The sequence below is a fragment of the Mastomys coucha genome, unplaced genomic scaffold, assembly GCF_008632895.1.
Source record: "Mastomys coucha isolate ucsf_1 unplaced genomic scaffold, UCSF_Mcou_1 pScaffold22, whole genome shotgun sequence".
Lineage (NCBI taxonomy): Eukaryota > Metazoa > Chordata > Mammalia > Rodentia > Muridae > Mastomys > Mastomys coucha.
In genome coordinates, this window is record NW_022196905.1 from 28,961,022 (window position 1) to 28,979,186 (window position 18,165).

General features: G+C 51.7%; 1 protein-coding gene across 7 annotated transcripts in view; it reads left to right on the forward strand.

Moving 5' to 3' along the window:
- Sh3bp2 (SH3 domain binding protein 2) overlaps nucleotides 1-17,427 on the forward strand; it is a 40,733-nt gene extending 23,306 nt beyond the window's left edge. For 3 of the 7 annotated variants that reach the window (XM_031341056.1, XM_031341058.1, XM_031341059.1), the window contains exons 2-13: nucleotides 3,567-3,706; nucleotides 4,734-4,836; nucleotides 6,121-6,238; nucleotides 6,642-6,712; nucleotides 7,550-7,638; nucleotides 7,945-8,013; nucleotides 9,638-10,280; nucleotides 11,798-11,906; nucleotides 12,142-12,197; nucleotides 12,483-12,564; nucleotides 13,079-13,138; nucleotides 13,656-13,793. In XM_031341056.1, coding sequence (XP_031196916.1) covers nucleotides 3,571-3,706; nucleotides 4,734-4,836; nucleotides 6,121-6,238; nucleotides 6,642-6,712; nucleotides 7,550-7,638; nucleotides 7,945-8,013; nucleotides 9,638-10,280; nucleotides 11,798-11,906; nucleotides 12,142-12,197; nucleotides 12,483-12,564; nucleotides 13,079-13,138; nucleotides 13,656-13,793 — 1,674 coding nt within the window. In that variant the 5' untranslated portion in view covers nucleotides 3,567-3,570. Of the gene's footprint in view, nucleotides 1-1,609; nucleotides 1,820-2,433; nucleotides 2,887-3,566; nucleotides 3,707-4,733; nucleotides 4,837-6,120; nucleotides 6,239-6,641; nucleotides 6,713-7,549; nucleotides 7,639-7,944; nucleotides 8,014-9,637; nucleotides 10,281-11,797; nucleotides 11,907-12,141; nucleotides 12,198-12,482; nucleotides 12,565-13,078; nucleotides 13,139-13,655 lie in introns of those variants that run through there. The other 4 variants (XM_031341055.1, XM_031341054.1, XM_031341053.1 and 1 more) reach the window with 3 other exon arrangements.
- Nucleotides 17,428-18,165: the final 738 nt, after the last annotated feature.

Sequence of the window (18,165 nt, forward strand, 5' to 3'; positions counted from 1 at the left end):
TATATATATATATATATATATATATGTGGTGTTGGATTCAGTTTGCTAGCATCTTGTGGAGAATGTTTATGCCTGTGCCCAGAAGAGGGTTTGGGGCTGGGGATCTGGCTCAGTTGGTAGACTCTCGTCTAGTTTCAATCCTCAACACTGCTTAAGCCAGACATGGTCATCCTAGAACTTAGGATATGAAGGCAGGGAAATCAGAAGTTCAAGGTCATCCTCAGCTACCTAGGTAGTTCAAGGCTAGCCCGAGCTACGTACGTAAGATTCTGTCATAAAAGAAACACAAACAAAAACCTCAGAGACTTATTGTTCTGTAGCTTGAATGTCTCTGATAGCTTTATCTGGGTTGGGTATTGGAGTGATATTGGACTCATGGCTCTGCTCTTATATTTTCTGGGTGAGTTTGTATATGGTTAGTGTTCTTGGAATCTAATATTTAGTGGCTAAATTACTTTACTTGCAACAGCAGGCAGGCAATGGAAACAACTTGGACTAAGGTGCATTCTTATGGGCTTGGGTTAGTAAGGTCTGTGCACAGAGACCCAGTAGGTGGGGGCAGAGCAAAGCACATAAAAAAGGTTGAAAGTAGGGGTAGGGCTGGATTAGGAAGTGCTACAGTGTTGCCAGGTGTGATAGTGTATAGCAGCAATACACTGAGGCGAGGCAGGAGGATCCCAAGGTAGAGGAAAGCCAGGGCTACAGAGTGAGACCTTCTTTAATGCCCCCTACCACCCCCAGGCAGGATTGTGTCCATGGCATTTAGAATAGAGATGTGATTGGTGTGTTGGCTGGAAGGTGAGGAAGGGAAATTGGTGGAGGCTGGGAGAGGAGGGGGATGTCTGTAGTGCAGGCTGGCAGGAAGAAGGAGGCAGCTTAGTGTTCTGGGTAAGATGCTCCTCCAGAAACCAATGCACCAGGCAGCTGGACTCTTGGAGTGAGAAAGCTGGAGGAACTTCAAGGCTGCCAATAGTGGGAAGGGGCCTGGAGAGCTTGCCTAATAGAGACTTGGACACCAGGGAGAAGAGCCTAGAATGGACAGCTGGGTGGGAATGAAGCGTGAGGAATATACCAGAGTTGCCTCTGAAGGGCAAGTGTGCTGCCATCACAGGTAGTCTATCCTGTGAGGGGCGATGGAGGAGGAAAGCTGCTTTACCAGCCTTAGGCAGCCAGGAACACTCTTCTGGGACTGGTACCCAAAGGAGCCCAAGTAGGTGAGAGCTGCCTAGGGCTGGACCCCTGACTCCTTGGAGGAATTCTGTCTCGAGGGAGACCCATAGAGTGGTCATTGGCAAGGTGACATGATGGCGCACTAGCAGAGGAAATAGGGTGCCATAGAAGCTCATATCCAAGGTGCAAACAGGGTTGGAGATCCACAGGCGGGGACTTCGGATCCTCAGGTGTTGGGAATATGAGTGTGACTTCCTCATTCGCATTGGCGGCTTCCTTGTTTGTCTAGATGGCTCTTAATTCTGAATTATACAGGCACAAGTTTCCAAGTTTTCCACTTCTTGTAGCCCACCACCCTCAGTGCAGTGGGTGGAGAAACTGACGTGCTGAAGGGCGGGACCGCTTCCTCACCTGGCCCCTAGCCCTTACTCCGCCGCCCGCGAGGGGAGGAGCCAGGGGCAGCTCCGGCCTGGGGCTCTAGAGCTATGGCGGGCTCTGGGTCGCGGCCGCGGAGTTGGGGCTGGCGAGAGATAGGGTCTAAGGACGAGGCTGCGGCCGGTGGGCCCAGCTCCGGACCATGTCGCTGCTCACAGGGGAGGCGGGCGCTGGCCGCCCCCCGGAAGCCGGCTGTGCCCGCCGCGTGGACATCGTGAGTACTGATCCTAGGGCTCGGGATCTGGGGCCCCAGCCCTGGGTTTGAGTACCCACACTCACTTCAGACTCCCATTCCTCAGACCTGGGGCCCCCAGCCTCTGCACCACGACCAGGGACCGCAAGTCCCTGGAGTCCCAGGCACTACCCGGCGTCTACCTAGAACAAAGGCGAGCATGGGCCACCCAGAGTTGGCCGGCCCGGGGCTCCGAGCCTGGCGCTCTGTTTGTCCATCTGCTAGCACGTCCCTCTCCCCATGGGCATGGGAGTGGGCACCCTCCTCGCACTCCACTGCTGTGCTCGGACCCGCGTTCCACCTTGGCCCTGCGCGGGGGTGTGGTCGCGCCATTGTTCCAAACCTCCGCCTGTGGTTCGAGGACCAATGGCCCTGACCTTGCTCCTGCTGGCAGGGACCATGGACCAAGTACATTCCCTCTCTCTCTCCCTCTCCCTCTCTCCCTTTCTTCCCTCCCTCCCTCTCTTTCCTCCTCCTCCTCTCTCTCTCTCTCTCTCTCTCTCTCTCTCTCTCTCTCTCTCTCTCTCTCTCTCTCTCTCTCTCTCTCTCTCTGTGTGTGTGTGTGTGTGTCTAGGGTGTGAGTGTGTGTTGGGGTAGCCAACAGAACTTAATTCTCTAACACATATTTGGTGGAGTGAGCCTGGCCCGTTGACAAGAGCTTGATTGATTTCCATCCTTTCTCCTTTCATTTTCTGATGCAGTAGATTTCCCTGCCACAGCCTTCTGAAAGCTGAGCTTTCAGGCTTGGGCCACCCCAGGCCTGGAGGATTTTCTGTATGCGTATTTGGGGGTTGGCACTGTATAGGAATCCCAGCAGCCTGCCCTTCTGGATCTGACTCGAGCCATCCCACCTTGTTTCCAGCAAGCCATTGACCTTGCTCTCATGTAGCTCCTCAGGGGTCTGAAGAGGGACCTGATGGGATGAGTGGGGGCAATTGTGACTGGCACTTGGGGTTCCTCACAGGAAGGAGCCTCTGAGTCTTGATACCCTGGGCTGATAATGTGGATACTAGCAAACCTGCCTGGTCCTTATGGCACTGATGACAAGGGTATGCTGAGTCAACCCTGTTCTCCCAATTTATAGCTCTAACAACTGGGGTGGGGGTGGGGGCTGCTCTTGGCTTGCTCTTCTCCTACTACCTGATTTCAGGGCTTCAAATGGGGGATAGACAGAAGTTCCTGAGGAAGGGTGGCCATCTCAGGACCTTACTTTTTTCTCCACCAAAGGTCAGACGTGGTGGAGAAGGTGCCCATTGCCTGCCTCAGTGCTATTGATCAGCCATTTTCAAGGGGGTGATCCCAGTCCCCCTGCTCCAGGAAGCCACCCCTGACTTCCCACCTAAGACAAGCACCTTGTGAGCTGCCCTGGCATTGGAACCTTGGGTAGCTTTGGCCATAAGGCCTGATATGCCCAGGTTAGGGTTTTCTGAGTTTAGCCGTTACTGCCCCAGCATTTCTGGGGCCATGAACTCAATGAGCTCATGGTGGTAAAAGGACTGTACTCAGCATTCTGGAGTCAGGTGTGTGGCCAAGAGGATTGGGAACAGACTATGTAGCAATGTCACCCCAACGGTCCGTCCCACTCAGAAGCCTGGGGACCTGACCCTCCATGTTGCCTTCTAGATCTTGGTCATGTCCTCCCAGGATCCCCTGCCAAATTGTTCCCTGCCAAACTGTTCCCTGCTGTCCACCCCAGCTGAGTCCTGTCTCTCTTTTGCTTCAATTGCAGCTTCATGGAGGCTGAGGAAATGCATTGGCCTGTCCCCATGAAGGCCATTGGTGCCCAGAACTTGCTGACCATGCCTGGTGGTGTGGCCAAGGCTGGTTACTTGCATAAGAAGGGTGGCACCCAGCTGCAGCTGCTCAAATGTGAGTCACTGGATTGTGGGAATTTCAAAGGGAGGGCATGGATCTGCTTCTCCGCTGCTCTAATGGGTCTCCTGAGATTTCTTTTCCTTTTCTGGCAGCAGGCACACCTGGTAAACCTGATGATTTCCTTACGCTGGACCTTGTCACAGGCTCCAACATAGGATAGCTAGGCAAAGTGAGGGTGAACATTTGGCGTATGGTACTGACCAGCTAGTCTACAGCCGAGGCTGAAGGACCTCTGGGTGGCCTGGTAGATCTGGTACCACAGTGCTATTCTTGCCTTGTCTGTGACTTGTGGGTGAGTTGGTAAGTTATGTGGCACAGAATGATCCTATGTGCCAGGCCAGGAGCCAGCTGAGTGTCAGGATGCTGAAGGCGAAGAGCACTAGAGCGGTGCCCAGCTCTCTGATCAACCATGGTCACTCCATGCTTTTGCCCCTGCGATGCCCTCTGCCAGGAACTCCCTGCTCCTGTGTTGCCTAGCCGAGATGTTCTAACTGGACTGTTGGACCCCGTGTGCATATCAATGTATAGACAGCCTCCAAGGAAGAACCATGAATAGCCTTTCTGCAGGGTTAGGAGGGCCATTCTGGGCAGGAACAGTGAAGTTTGAGAACAGTGCCACCTCGCTGGCTCTGTCAGCTGGCTCTGGGTACATAAGCGCTGCTCTCCTTCCGTATCCTGTCAAGTCCTCACCTCCCCAATAGCCCTATTGCTCCAAGCAAGGCTGCCATGGCCTCCTTAGGCCGCTGGTCCAGGCTCCACCCTTTCTTACTGTCCCTTGAGGCCTTAATCTATCCCTTTTCTTTGGGTGGCCAAAACTGGGGTGGTTCCCCAAAACTTGCCAGTGCGCCAGTGAACTTGTTTATATTTGACCCCAAAGAAAATCCAAGGATGGGGCATCATTCCAGCTCAGCTCCCTGCTCTACCGTTCTGCTTCCAAGTTGCTCAGGGCCTCTGGAGAGAGCCCCAAAGTAGAGCTGACTGGTGGCTTTGTGGTTCACCTCTGCCACTGAATTGTCCCCAGGGCCCCTCCGATTTGTGATCATCCACAAGCGCTGCATCTACTACTTCAAGAGCAGCACATCTGCCTCCCCGCAGGGTGCCTTCTCACTGAGTGGCTACAACAGGTGAGTGTCCATCCTGTCTCCTCACCAGCCTCCGGTGCCAATTGCTTTCCCTCTCATCCTACACCACAGAGCCAATCCCTGGCTGTCTGAGATGGCCTTTGCTTGCTTGCTGGCAATTATTCTACCTACCCTGGCCTTTGCTGAGGGTGGGGGTGGGACAATATGTGTGGGGTGAGGCCTTTACTAGGAGCTTCATGGGGGTTTCAGCTACCAAGGGCCTAGGTAGCTTACTTTGCAGAGTTCCCACTGAGTGACCACCCTGTAAACTCTTTGTTCAGCCTCTGATCCTGTTCTTTACCCCACCACGCCCCCTTTCCAGCGAGCTCAGAGTCCATCCATCCCAGGCTATTCTAAACTCAGGCTCTTCATGGACTTTCTGACTCTAGGGTCTTCCCAGGCTCCAGCTTACTTCCCTGCTACATTATGGGCTGGGCTCCAGCCAGCCAGAATCCATGAACTTGCCCTCAAGGGCTTCTAGACTTATGGGCAGGTATAACCTGAGCTAATGCCTACACGTTGGCTATCTTGAGTTCTTCTTGTGGCCTTGGGGGCTGTAGAGTACCCAAGCTCTTTGCCTTGTAGTATTGTAGCCCTGTACTCTGGTCTCCTGGGAAGTCCTCACAGAACCAGCACCTTCCTGAGCTCATACTCTGCTAACTCCCTGGAGCATCTAGGTATTCTACTGAGACCGTAAGCGGGCAGAGACTGTCCAGATCTGCCCGTATTTCCCAGGCAGGGCCTGATACTGAGTGCTGGAATTGGTTCAGGGGTGGACTTTGTAGTGAGAATTCTGGAAGTTTGGTTTCTTTAAAAAACAAGCACAGATATATTATAAGACCATGGTTTTGTCTTAATCCCAGGTGTGGGGACCTGGGGCTGCTCCATAGCAGCTGATTATGATTTGCCCCATGCTCTAGCAGAGGCATGGTTTTGCCCAGCTGCAGATAGTGTCTGCAATTGTGGGATGTTTGGAATTCTGGGAATTTTTCAGAGGGTATATCAATGCTAAGTCCCTGAGAAGTGGGGTTCATGGTTGTTAGTCATTCAGGGTGGTTGGTTGCAGTTTGCTCAAAGAAGAAACAAGGAGAAAGAAATTAGATTCAGACCTATCCTTCCCTCTACATTCCTTTCTCATCTATCTAGTGATAGTGGATGAAACCAGGGAGTGGGGGGATAAAGGGTGGGAAAAGAAGAACCCACTAAGTAGCAAAAGTCCAGCCACAGGGGTTGATAAGTCCATTTCTTGAGTGGACAAATTGGTGACTTCTGGCAATGTGCCCTCAGAGTGATGCGGGCAGCTGAGGAGACCACATCCAACAATGTCTTCCCATTCAAGATCATTCACATCAGCAAGAAGCACCGCACATGGTTCTTCTCAGCCTCCTCTGAGGATGAGCGCAAGGTGATTAGCAGGTAGCAGGGCCCCAGGAGCTAGGCAGGACTTGCCTGAAGTGCCACACTGATCACTGACCTCCCATGAACTCTAGACAGGAGGCTAGGACCCGGAAGAGAAAGCCTTGAGGTTGAGGTATATGGGCAGCTGGGTGGATTAGGCCCACAGTCTGGTGCTTGTATACACCATGAGAATATGCCAGTAGGATATAGCCTGAAATGGGCTGAGAGGCAGCTGCAGTCCCAGGAGGGTGATTTATGTCTGAGCCACACGATCTATGCTGGACCTAGCTAGGTTCCTCTCCTTGGACCTTGGTGGTTATTGTATAGAGCTAGACAGTGATGGGAAGAGGGTGGAGTGGGACCCCTTTCTGGGCAACGTCATACCTACTATGGCTGTTTCTGACCCACAGAGCTGGATGGCCTTGCTACGCAGGGAAATTGGCCACTTCCATGAGAAGAAGGAACTACCTCCAGATACCAGGTATGCCAAGGGATGTGCTGGGTGGGTGGCAGTCCTGAGGGCTTCTTGGCTCTTAGGGCTCCCTTCTAGTTCTTGGGGACTGGACTTATAATCACTCCTATAATGTTTTTTCTGGAGATGCCAGTCAAGTTTCATGTGTGTGGAAGCTTACATAATCATGTACAAGTATACATGCAGCATCTCTGTTCTTGTCTGTCTTCTAGCTCTGTCTCTGTCTCAATCTGTTGTACTTATTTGTAACTCCTATGTGGGGCTCATATGTGCCTTTTCCTTCCCCTGCTATGGAGGCCCAGCATTTACAGCTCAGAGTGTTGGATTCTTAGCTCCCTGGTGTCGACTTTATCCCTGGAGGAGGGCAGTGTTCCTGGTCTCAGCATCCTCACCCACGAGATGGCCCAGCAACCATCAGTGGCTCTCTAGGGAACATAAGTCAGTCCTATTGTAGTCAGTGAAGCTGAGATCCAGAGAGGGCTGGACACTCTCAAGGACCTGTCCCAAGGCCCTGGACTGAATTAAGAGCTCCTGGCCATTGGGTTGTACAAGACATAGACATGTGGACCCAGTTCTGACACATCAAGCCAGCCAGGGTGGCTAAAACCACAGTGGGGGCAAGGAGGTGGCACCCATAGATGGTCCCAAGCCTCTAGTCCCTATGCTTGTCCATGCATATACATGTCCAAATGTCTCTCTATGCCCCTATACACATGTGAGTGATCATCCTTGTGTCTGTGTATGTTCATATCTGTGTGTGGCTGTGGTGTTGGGAGAGTTCCCGAATGCTCACAAGGGGAATACCTAGCCTAGTGGTCATTGCTTGTTCCTTGCTCTGGGTTCCAGCGACTCTAGCTCAGACACGGACAGCTTCTATGGTGCAATTGAGCGACCTATAGATATCAGCCTGTCTTCATATCCTACAGACAATGAAGGTAAGACCATCTCTGCCCCTGCCGTATGTCCTCATGGCCGCTGACATGCTTGGGCTGCCCAGAAGGAGAGAAATGCACATTTGGCTTTGCTCGCTGCCCTGTCCTCTGGCAGAGTGATGCAGCTTCTCTTCCTCTGACCTCTAGTAGTGTGAATTCAGGTTTCAGATCCTACCTCCTCGTCCTCAACCCCTGCCTCCTGGGTGCCCTATTCCCATGAGTGGAGCAAAGTGCAGTGGGCCATGCCACCTGTTCTGCATGCAGGGGCCTGGGCTATGTTGTGTTTTATCTTCCACTTACTACATGTAGATTATGAACATGAAGATGAGGATGACTCGTACTTGGAGCCTGATTCCCCGGGACCCATGAAGCTTGAAGGTAGGTGGGGTGGCTGGGCCTGGGGTCTCCTTGGTGAGTAGAGACCTGGAGACTGGGACCAAGAATAGAGGCTCTTCTAGGCTGCTGGGTCTTTATTGTTTGGTTGGGTCTCTTGGTAGCAGTGGCTGTCCTGGATCTTTCCTGACTGGGCTGTCTTCAAACTCAGATCCGACGGTCTCTGCCTCCTGAGTGCAGAATTAAAAACATGTACCACCACACCTAACAAGGTTGTGGGTCTTGCTCTGGGTAGACTCGGTTTCCTTACTATGATGCAAGTATTCAGAGGTTCAGGGCTGGTTGGCTTTCCTTATTTGTTCCTGACCCTGCGAGTTAATCTTGTGTGGATGGAGGGGCAGGATAGAGGGGCGGTCCTGGAGGCTGACAGCAAACGAAGGGACCCTGGGAGGTGGGTTGTCTGAGGCTGGTCCATTGCCCATGGCAACAAGTTCTCTGTGGATCCTAGCTGTAGGCCAGGTTGACATCTCTGGTGTACAGACATGTATATGCAAGTGACAGGGAAGGCTAGGGCTGGGGAGGAAGGCCATGCCTCTGTCCTTCACCTCCTTATACCTTGTACTTTCTCTGCTTCCTCCACTCAGAACACTCCAGCTTTGTCCTGTCTGTGATTATGTCTTGGGACGATCACCCATTTCTATTTTCCATCCTCCCACTGACCTAACCTTCCTTCCGCTTTCTGTCTGACTAGCTGTAGGTGTTGATGTCCTTGTTCACTGCCTCCGGGCCAGCTCTGCTGATGCTCCTTCAGCGACTAGACTGTTGGCTTCTATTTCCTACTCTCACACTTCCTACCTCAGTCCTCAACTTGATTACCCAGTTCCAAGGAGTGGGAAAGTGAAGCCTCTGTCCTTGAGCTGTAGGTAGGCACATTCAGGGTACCTGCAGCCTTCAGTGAACAGTCTCTGCCACTCTTCCTCCTACCCTCTAGACCTCCCCAACTCCTCACTGGCCTCATTCCTCCAGGTGCCTGGCATTCTGGCCCTTCTTGCTTTTCTGTCTGCTGCATTTACCCCTGGAGGGACATCCCCGTTCTCTCTGTGACTGAGGAGGCCCCAGGTCTCCTTCCTTTCATGCCATTCCCACTTGTCCCGGACCTACTGTCCTGATGCTCCCTAAGACATCTGGGCTGGATGTCACCCCGTGCCTTTTGCTCCTTATAAGCACAGGCTTTCATCTTCATCCCAGTGGTTCTGGTCCATCCTGTTCACCTCAATTGTACAGAATTCACCCTTCCTCTTGCTCAGGTGAAGGCCTGGCAATCTTCACTCTGTTTACTTTTACCTGTGAGAGGCTTGAAAGCTCTTCATGTAACATCTAGGCTGTAGAAAGCTTACTTGGACTGTCTTCAGGGGTATGGATGGAAAGGGCCCGAGAGCATTGGTGTCTTGGGCCCAGGGAAAGCTGTGTGGTGGGCTAGATATTGGGCATTAGGTAGGGCAAGGGTGAGACATGAAGGATGCATACTAAATGAGCTGCTGCTGGCAGCTGAAGGTGTGGCCATGAGAAGTGCATACCTGGTTGACTCCTGCCACCTGTTGCTAGTATAGGATGGTGGTGGTCCAGCCTCTATGTGATACCAACTTGCTTTTATTTTTCTGCCCTGCAGATGCCCTGACCTATCCACCAGCCTACCCACCACCCCCTGTGCCTGTACCTCGGAAGCCAGCCTTCTCCGACTTGCCCCGTGCCCACTCATTCACCTCCAAAAGTCCAAGCCCCTTACTGCCGCCCCCACCTCCTAAGCGAGGTCTTCCAGACACTGGCCCTCCCCCCGAGGACGCTAAGGATGCAATGGGCCTGAGGCGAGTAGAACCTGGCCTCAGAGTGCCTGCTACCCCTCGGAGGATGAGTGATCCCCCAGTGGGCAACATACCCACCATGCCCAACCTCCGGAAACATCCTTGCTTCCGAGACAGTGTGAACCCTGGCCCAGAACCCTGGACCCCTGGCCATGGGACTGGCTCTGTCTCCAGCTCTACCACCATGGCCATTGCCACCTCTAGGAACTGTGACAAACTCAAGTCATTCCACCTGTCTTCCCGAGGGCCACCCACATCGGAGCCCCCACCCGTGCCTGCTAATAAGCCCAAGTTCCTGAAGATAGCTGAAGAAGCCCCCCCAAGAGAGGCAGCCAAGTTGGTGCCCCCTGTGGCCCCCAGGCCTCCTGTGCAGAAGATGCCCATGCCTGAGGCAACTGCTCGGCCTGCAGTGCTGCCTAGACCTGAGAACACACCTCTTCCCCACCTCCAGTGAGTCTGGCTTGGGTGGCGCCTCTGCCTGCCAGCCAATAGGTTCCCTCAACCCAGTTGTATCTCAGAGCATGTGTGGCTTCCTTTAATTCTCCCTAAAGGCTTGGAGATAAGGCGCAAGACGACTGTCTGCTACTTGTACAGTGGGCTGGACTCTTACCATAGGTGTCCTTTGTAGTTAGATTGCATTGTTCAGCCTCCCCAAGTCTGTCCAGCTCCTTGTAGCTTTAAGAGAGCTGTGACTTTCCCAGAGTCACACAACCAACAGTAGATCTTGGGCCCAGGCAGCGCCCAGTGCATGTGTCCACTATATGATAATACCTGACTTCAGGTGGCCAGCACCCCTGCTTACAGTATTAATGGCAGCCCTGGTTTTGTAGTTGGGCTGTCAGGACTCAGCAAACTCTCCTGCCTCCTCTGGGCAGTGAGTCAGGGTCTCAGAGCTTCGCTGTCCTGAGCAGTTACAGCCCCAGGAGCCAGAGAAAGCTGGCACCAAGGTTCCAATGTGCCACGGACTGGGTTTCTTTGGGGACCCCTTGTTCCGTGGGGTGATGAGAGTTTTGGCCAGGTGGGCAAGGGACTTTGGCGGTGACAGACAGAAACAGACACAAGGTAGTGCAGATTCTGAATGTAATTTGTGCAAAGTAGAAATCAGGCTTATATGGTATTCTGAGAACAGGGCAAACTACAGAAGTCACGTAGGCAGGAGATGGTCACATCAAGGTCAGTACAATTAATCAGCCAGGTGCGAGGCGGAGGAGCAGTGGTATCATTCTTTGGACTGGGTTGTTCTGGCAGCCCCAAGATAAACTCTCAGGGTCTGTCTGAGGCAAGCAGCTAAAGGTTGTATTTTAGCATTCCTTGGCTGTAACGTAAATAATCAGTGAGGGAAGCCCTATACCTTTTCTCTAGTCAGTAAAACAATTCTGCCTTGTGTGGGACTGCTCTGATAATTAGTGCCTAACTGCTATATCTATCTTTGTGGGGCTGCTCTGATGATTTGTGCCTAACTGCTATCTCTAACTTTATGGGACTGCTCTGATAGTTAGTGCCTAGCTGCTATCTCTAACTTTGGTGACACCCTCTCTGATAAGACAGCTCCTTTGTAGAAATTCCAAGCTAACTACAGCTAGGAAATCAATTAGGATTATTGGAACACTGTGGAGGCCAGGAAACAATGTTAAATCTCAATTTTAGCTACAACAAAATATTTCTTATGGCACCTTTATACCTGAATAAAGAAAGCATGCAGATCTCTCCACCGACTTAGCAGAGATCAATCTGGAACACATCTAAGTTAGGAGATGCCAACAACTGACTGAAATACCCAGGAGACAAACTCTCTTTGGAGTCATAATGCCTCTTGTCCATGATCAGGTTTTAACCCTGATACTGTAGACCTACTGGGGTAGACGAGTGAGTGCAGCACCGATGAGTCATGTGTGGAGGGGAGGAGGAGGTGACCTATCAATGTCTGAGAGTGCTAACATTATTGTCTTCTTCTTTATTTGCTCCAGGCGATCCCCCCCTGATGGACAGAGTTTCCGGGGCTTCTCCTTTGAAAAGGCCCGTCAGCCCTCACAGGCTGACACTGGTGAGGAGGACTCAGATGAAGACTATGAAAAGGCAAGCCTGAGTGGAGGACCCCAGTCCCACAGTCAGCAAGTGGGCAGACATGAGAGAGCTGTAGGCTGGGCGCCCTCCCTGGCTCTCCTGCACAAAGGGCTCCATAACTGGGCTTGAGGAGGGTGGGACACCATGCAAAGCCCTGTAACCTGATGCAGGGGCAGCCAGTTACGGAGGCAGTGATGTGTGGAGGGATCACTCATACATTGACAGTGACACCGTTGGCCTATTTCAGGTGCCGCTGCCTAACTCAGTGTTCGTCAACACCACAGAGTCCTGCGAGGTGGAAAGGTTAGTGCCGAGTGCTTCTTGTACTAGCTGTGACAGTGTGAGGTCCCTTGTCTCCCTTGTTCACTTTGGTGCTGGGCAAGCCCCGGAGCCTTAGCATAGCAGGAAATGATAGCAGAGAGTCTGAATCCAGTTTTTATTCTCATAAGCCCCTCCAGCTCTATATACTCTATTACAGCTGAAAACCAAGAGTGGCCAGAGAGCCCAGTGGTGGAGTGGGGCTAGCAGGTACGTCCTATGAAGGCTGTCTGGGGAGGTTCGCTCACCGACGTGGCTGTTTTATTTTAGGTTGTTCAAAGCTACAGACCCCCGTGGAGAGCCTCAGGACGGGCTGTATTGCATTCGGAACTCCTCTACCAAGTCAGGGAAGGTAGGACAGCTGCTGAAGGACAGCTGTGCCACCAGAGCCTTCTGTCCTCTTACTTGGCACCTTAACTGAGTTCTTGCTTTGGGGTCTTTGCCCAGCAGCACATTCTCTCTCTGTTCTCGGAACTCAATGACTTCTGTAAATTGGAAGTGAATATGGCTGTCTTCCACTGGAGCCATAGAGTGTGCGTTAGGATGGGGTTTGTGCAGAGGGAGAGGGAGGCTGTGTGGGGCAGTGGAAGTAGCAAGAGGGTGAGTATCCATTAACATAGTACCTCACCTACCTCACTCATGTGAGAGTTGTTTCCCACTAATTAGCATCAGGGGCTCTCTAAGGACCTGATGACCTCCAGGGTGAGGGGCTATCTCTGTACAGGCGATTGTAGCTGGAACGTAGCTTCCGTTACCCCCCGAGAGCTACAGCATCTAGCCCGTGATTGCTGCTACCCTCTTCAGGCTTTGCTGGCCAGTCTTACCACCTCCTCTGAGCCTCATGCCCCATATTTCCCTCCTTGTAGGTCTTGGTTGTATGGGATGAATCTTCTAACAAAGTGAGGAATTATCGCATCTTTGAAAAGGTGGGAAATTGGGCCCTGCTCTAAGGGTGGGGTAGGGACGCTGGTTTCAAGGCTTAGCAAGAGCCAAGTGAGTCCCTGACAGGATTTGGCAGTGGGAAACTGGACTGGTCCCTCTATAACATCAGCCCTCCCCTGTCCTTTGCCCTCCGTCTCTTCTCCATGGTCTCAGCCTTCTTCCTCTCCTAACCTTGCTTTGTCATTAGCTTACTCTAGAAGTACTGGGTAGCCACCTTTGGCCCTTGGTTTTATTCATGGACCTTGCCCTGAGAGCAGTTCTCACATTGGACCCTTGAGCCTAATGAGAGGGTACTGATAGGAGACCTCAAGAACACAGGCCTGATGTGTGTGGACAGACAGGGAGGGAACATGGGCAGCTGGGAGCAAGCCTGACTATCAGTGTCATCATTACCGCTGACCTTCCCCTTTGAGAAGCTGTGGGGGAAGAGGTGAGGGGGATATAGGCTTGAGACAGTGGGCTACTCAGTCCCTGCTGAGCCTGCTTCCTTTCTTCCTGCAGGATTCTAAGTTCTACCTGGAAGGTGAGGTTCTGTTTGCAAGTGTGGGCAGCATGGTGGAGCACTACCACACCCATGTGCTGCCCAGCCATCAGTGCCTGTTGCTGCGGCACCCATACGGCTACGCTGGGCCCAGGTGACACACATTTCACACAGCCGTTGGGTGGAAGCAGCTCTGGGCCACAGCCCTGCCACATAGATGGAGACTGGCTTGCATGAGAAGATGAACAGGAGTGGGCTCGATGTCAGACCTCATCGACATGACACCTAGCCTCAGTGATCAGGCTGGGTTCCAGGCTGGAGCAGGCAATAACTACTCAAGAACTGACTGGATGACCTGGCCCATTCAGCCACTCCATGACCCACCTCTCAAGAGCCCAGGTCTGGTGACTAAGTTCTGCCTGGGCTTCTGATGGCACAAGATCGGTTCCTTATAGAATACCTACTCTGTAGTGGGCTGGGACTGAGCAAGGCTGGGTTAGTTGAATGGAGCCTAAGCCTTGTCCTAGGACCCATAGGAATGCTAAGACATAGGAATGCTCAAGGAGGGACCGTTGCCTCTCAATAAATCAGAGATGACCTTTGTCTCAATGACCAGGGTTTGATTGGCACAGAGTGGGCAGCAGGCTCTACTGAGCACCACCAATGTCCAGGTGGAAAGCTACTGAGAACAGCCCTAATGGGTGGTCTTTAGTGTTCCAGGGCACAGGCTGCTGAGTGAACTCACTGGGAGAGATAGCTAAATAGCAGATCAGGATCTTCCTGGATATGTCAGTCTTGGCTGGAGCCTGAACTTGAAAGCCCCAGTTAGCAGTTATTGAGCAACTATTTGACTGGCTTGGTGGTGGAGCTGGTTGCCTGCTGTGAACAGCCCCAGTTCAGCTTGGCCAAGCTTAGTCAAGTTAGAGCAGGTCAGCAAGTATGAGGTGCTGTTGGAGGTGAAGCTGCATGAAGGGAAGCTGCATGAAGGATCCAGGAGCTTGGAATCCAATGGGGTGGGGGGGTCCAGGGAGGTTCCAGTAAGACTTCTTACAGAAGTCTTGGCCAGAGTGAGGTGGGACAGGCGAAAGATGGGTGGGGATAGTGGCATCCACATACCCAGAAGTAGTTTGGGTGATCCCAATTCACACCCCTGGCACAGCTGTCTAGACTGAACTTTTTCTGTGAAAATAAATGCATTTGGAGGTCAGAGCAGCCAGAGACTTTGGCACCATCTGGCTTCATTGCACTTTATGTTGGAGAAGAAGGTTGTTTTTTAATTTTATTATTTTTATGCATATGAGTGTCTTAGACCGCATGTATGTCTGTATCATGTGTATGCACCTGGTGCCCAGGACATACAGAAGAGGGGGTCAGATCTCCTGGGACTGGAGTTATGAATGGTTGTGAGCTGCCACATGGATGCTGGGAGTCAAATCAGGGTCCTCTGGAAGAGCAGCCAGAGCTCTTTAGCTGCTAAGCCATCTCTCCAGCCCTCGAGGAGAGGTGTTTACATAGAACCTAGAGCAAGAACTGGACTTGTGCTCAGTGGCCAGGGACTGCTGTTTAGTAAGAGGGGCTTTTGATTGGGATGCCCAGCCCCCAACTCCTGTATTTTGGAAGCTTCAAATTTGTGGATGTGGGAGGCTATGTCCCTCCTCTCCCCGGCCTCATGGGGTGCAGTGAATGACAGTCCAAGGATTCCAGTAGCTACCTGCTTCCAGGAACCAGAGTCCATCTCTGCAGATGTTTTCTTTTCAGCCTACCAGGGGAGAGGGACCAGGATGCCAGGGTCAAGTTTAGGGTATATGGAACTTTTGGTGTATTGAACACTCCCTTGAGGGACAATCCTTTTTTCCTCCCTTTCTAGACCAAACCAGGGACTGGGGTCATGGAAATGGCCACAGTGTCCATCTCTGTGAATTATAAAGCAGAAGTGGATGGTCCCATGCCTAGGAGTCTGCTGAGTGTGCACAGTGCTGCAGAGCACATGCTTGGGAGACCAGCTCACTGGCTAATATGCTTCAAGCCCCGGGCTAGAGGATTTGAGGATTCTTTGGGTCAGAGACATGTGATGGATCCTTCAGGCTGACTAAACGTGGGTGTTTGAGGCCCACCTAGGGGTTTCTTACAGCTTTGTTCTTATCTCTTGTACTCTGGCCCAGCTGGCCCAGCTCTCCACCTCTTTGAACTGACCCAAGCCCAGAACCTTTTTCACAAGATTGTGTACAGGGGTGATGGATGGTAGAGTCCTGTCCTTGGTTCTACAGCATGAAAGAGGAATTCACAGTGTGGTGGTTATGTATTGAACAACTTCGGGCATGTGTGTTGCTGTGTGTTGCTGAGCTGGAGAAGTAGACCCACTTTTAAGTGAGAGACCTGAGAAGCCTGAGTTTGAGTCTCAGCTTTGCTATTTACTGTCATGTGAATCCATCACTGCTTTCCACTCTGAATGGAAACTCCTGCCTGGGTTCCTGACAATTTTCTAGCCACCACTAATCATTGGGGTATTTGGTCAGCTCCACTTACCTCACATAGCTCCCAGGTGCCCTCACCCATCCCAAGAGCCATAGCTCTGGGGTTGCAAATTTGCTTTCTGAATCCCAGCGTGTGAGGCAGGGTTTGGGGATGGGCCACGGAAGCTCCAGGTCCTGCTCTAGAGGTAAACCTTTCTTTCTACAGTGAGAGAAACTGAAGTCCAGAGAGGGTTCCCTGACTTGTCTGCCATTATGATGTGCTTATAAAAGGCTTCAGTTTGGAGTCTGAGGAAAGGAGGTAGCATGGGAAGCATCCTTAGGTCAAGGCTAGGGAGGACACAGCTTTATGTTTCCTGATCTGAAAGTGTGGAGAATCTTTGCTCTCTGAGGTTGTTTCCCTATTTTTAGATTTTTGTTTGTTTTTTGAGACAGGGTTTCTCTGTGTAGCCCTGGCTCTCCTGGAACTCACTCTGTAGACCAGGCTGGTCTCAAACTCAGAAATCTGCCTGCCTCTGCATCTCAAGTGCTGATATTAAAGGCATGTGCCACCACTGCCTGGCAGATTTTTTTTTGTTGGTAAAAGGGTTTTCATTTACTGTTTACACAGCTAGAGATGGAACCCCAGAGTCTTGCTAATGTTAGAGGTAAGTGCTCCACTACTGAGCTATAGCCCCAGTCCAGTAGAGACTTATATACAAGTGCCAGTTGCTCCCACTCTGGGTCATGTTTCTGGGTGTGGCCCTTATTCACTTGACCCCCCCCAGATACAGCTTCATCCCCAATACAGGTCGACATAATAGGGAAGAGGCTTTGATGGAAGCACTGGGGAGAATTCCTAGACAATGCCAGGGCCTACAGAGTAGATCTAGGACCTGAACCAAATCCACGTGTCTGGGAAGGAGAAAGGAGAACAACGCAGGTCTGATCCTCACTGCACCCCTTGGACACATCCTGCAAGCATCTACCTGCGTCTCCTGTTCCCTCCATCTGGTTAAGACTGCCTGGCTATGGAGTCCTTAAGGAAACCTCCTTAGAGAAGGGGCAGAGGCCTCTTCTCTCTGGAAGTGCCACAACACCAAACCATGAAAGTATGTGCAAGTGGTGATCCCCCTTCAAACCACTTTCCTGTCTCTCCCTAGAGGGAGACTGGAAAGCGGGGGGCAGACCTCTGACTCATCTACCCTTCTACACAGGCACTCAGCTTCCTGACAGCTGTCCTTGCACTGCCTGAGAGCTGTAACCCTTACATGTCCTGAGCTGCTCTGAGCTCAGGCAACTCCTTTCCTTCTTCATTTCCTGTGAAATAAAACACACAGAACTATAATAAATGTGCAGTGTGGCAAACTGCAAAGGGTATCCACAGTGGTGGAGGAGCAATACCTAACCCACAGACACTCCCTGTCCCAGCTTCCCCTCCCAGTCCTCCCTTCCCTAGCCCTGGTTTTGGTGAATCTCATGGTCTTGTAATCTTCACCACCCAGTTCTTCACCCATCCCAGCGCTTTCCTGTTTTTGTGTTTTGTAGCAACAGATTCATACAGATGCAATCTTTGGCATCTCACTCCTTTGGCTCAGTATCAGATTTGTTCGTATTGCCACACATAGCTAACTTTGTTCAAGTCCATGGTTGAAACAGTTCCAGTGTATGACTGTATCGCTGCTGACAGAGCCAGTTCACTGTACATGGGTGTCTGAGAGTTTCCATTTGGGGACAATTACAGATAGTGCTGCCAGCAGCCATCTTACCCACAATGCATCATTTCTTTAGGGTCTTTTGCTGCTTTCCCAGAATGCTGCTTAAGAATGCAGTTGAGGGCTGATGAGATGGCTCAGTGGGTAAGAGCACTGACTACTCTTCCGAAGGTCCTGAGTTCAAATCCCAGCAACCACATGGTGGCTCACAACCACCCGTAATGAGATCTGACACCTTCTTCTGGTGCATCTGAAGTCAGCTACAAGTGTACTTATTTATAATAATAAATAAATAAATCAGCCGGGCAGTGGTGGCACATGCCTTTAATCCCAGCACTTGGGAGGCAGAGACAGGTGGATTTCTG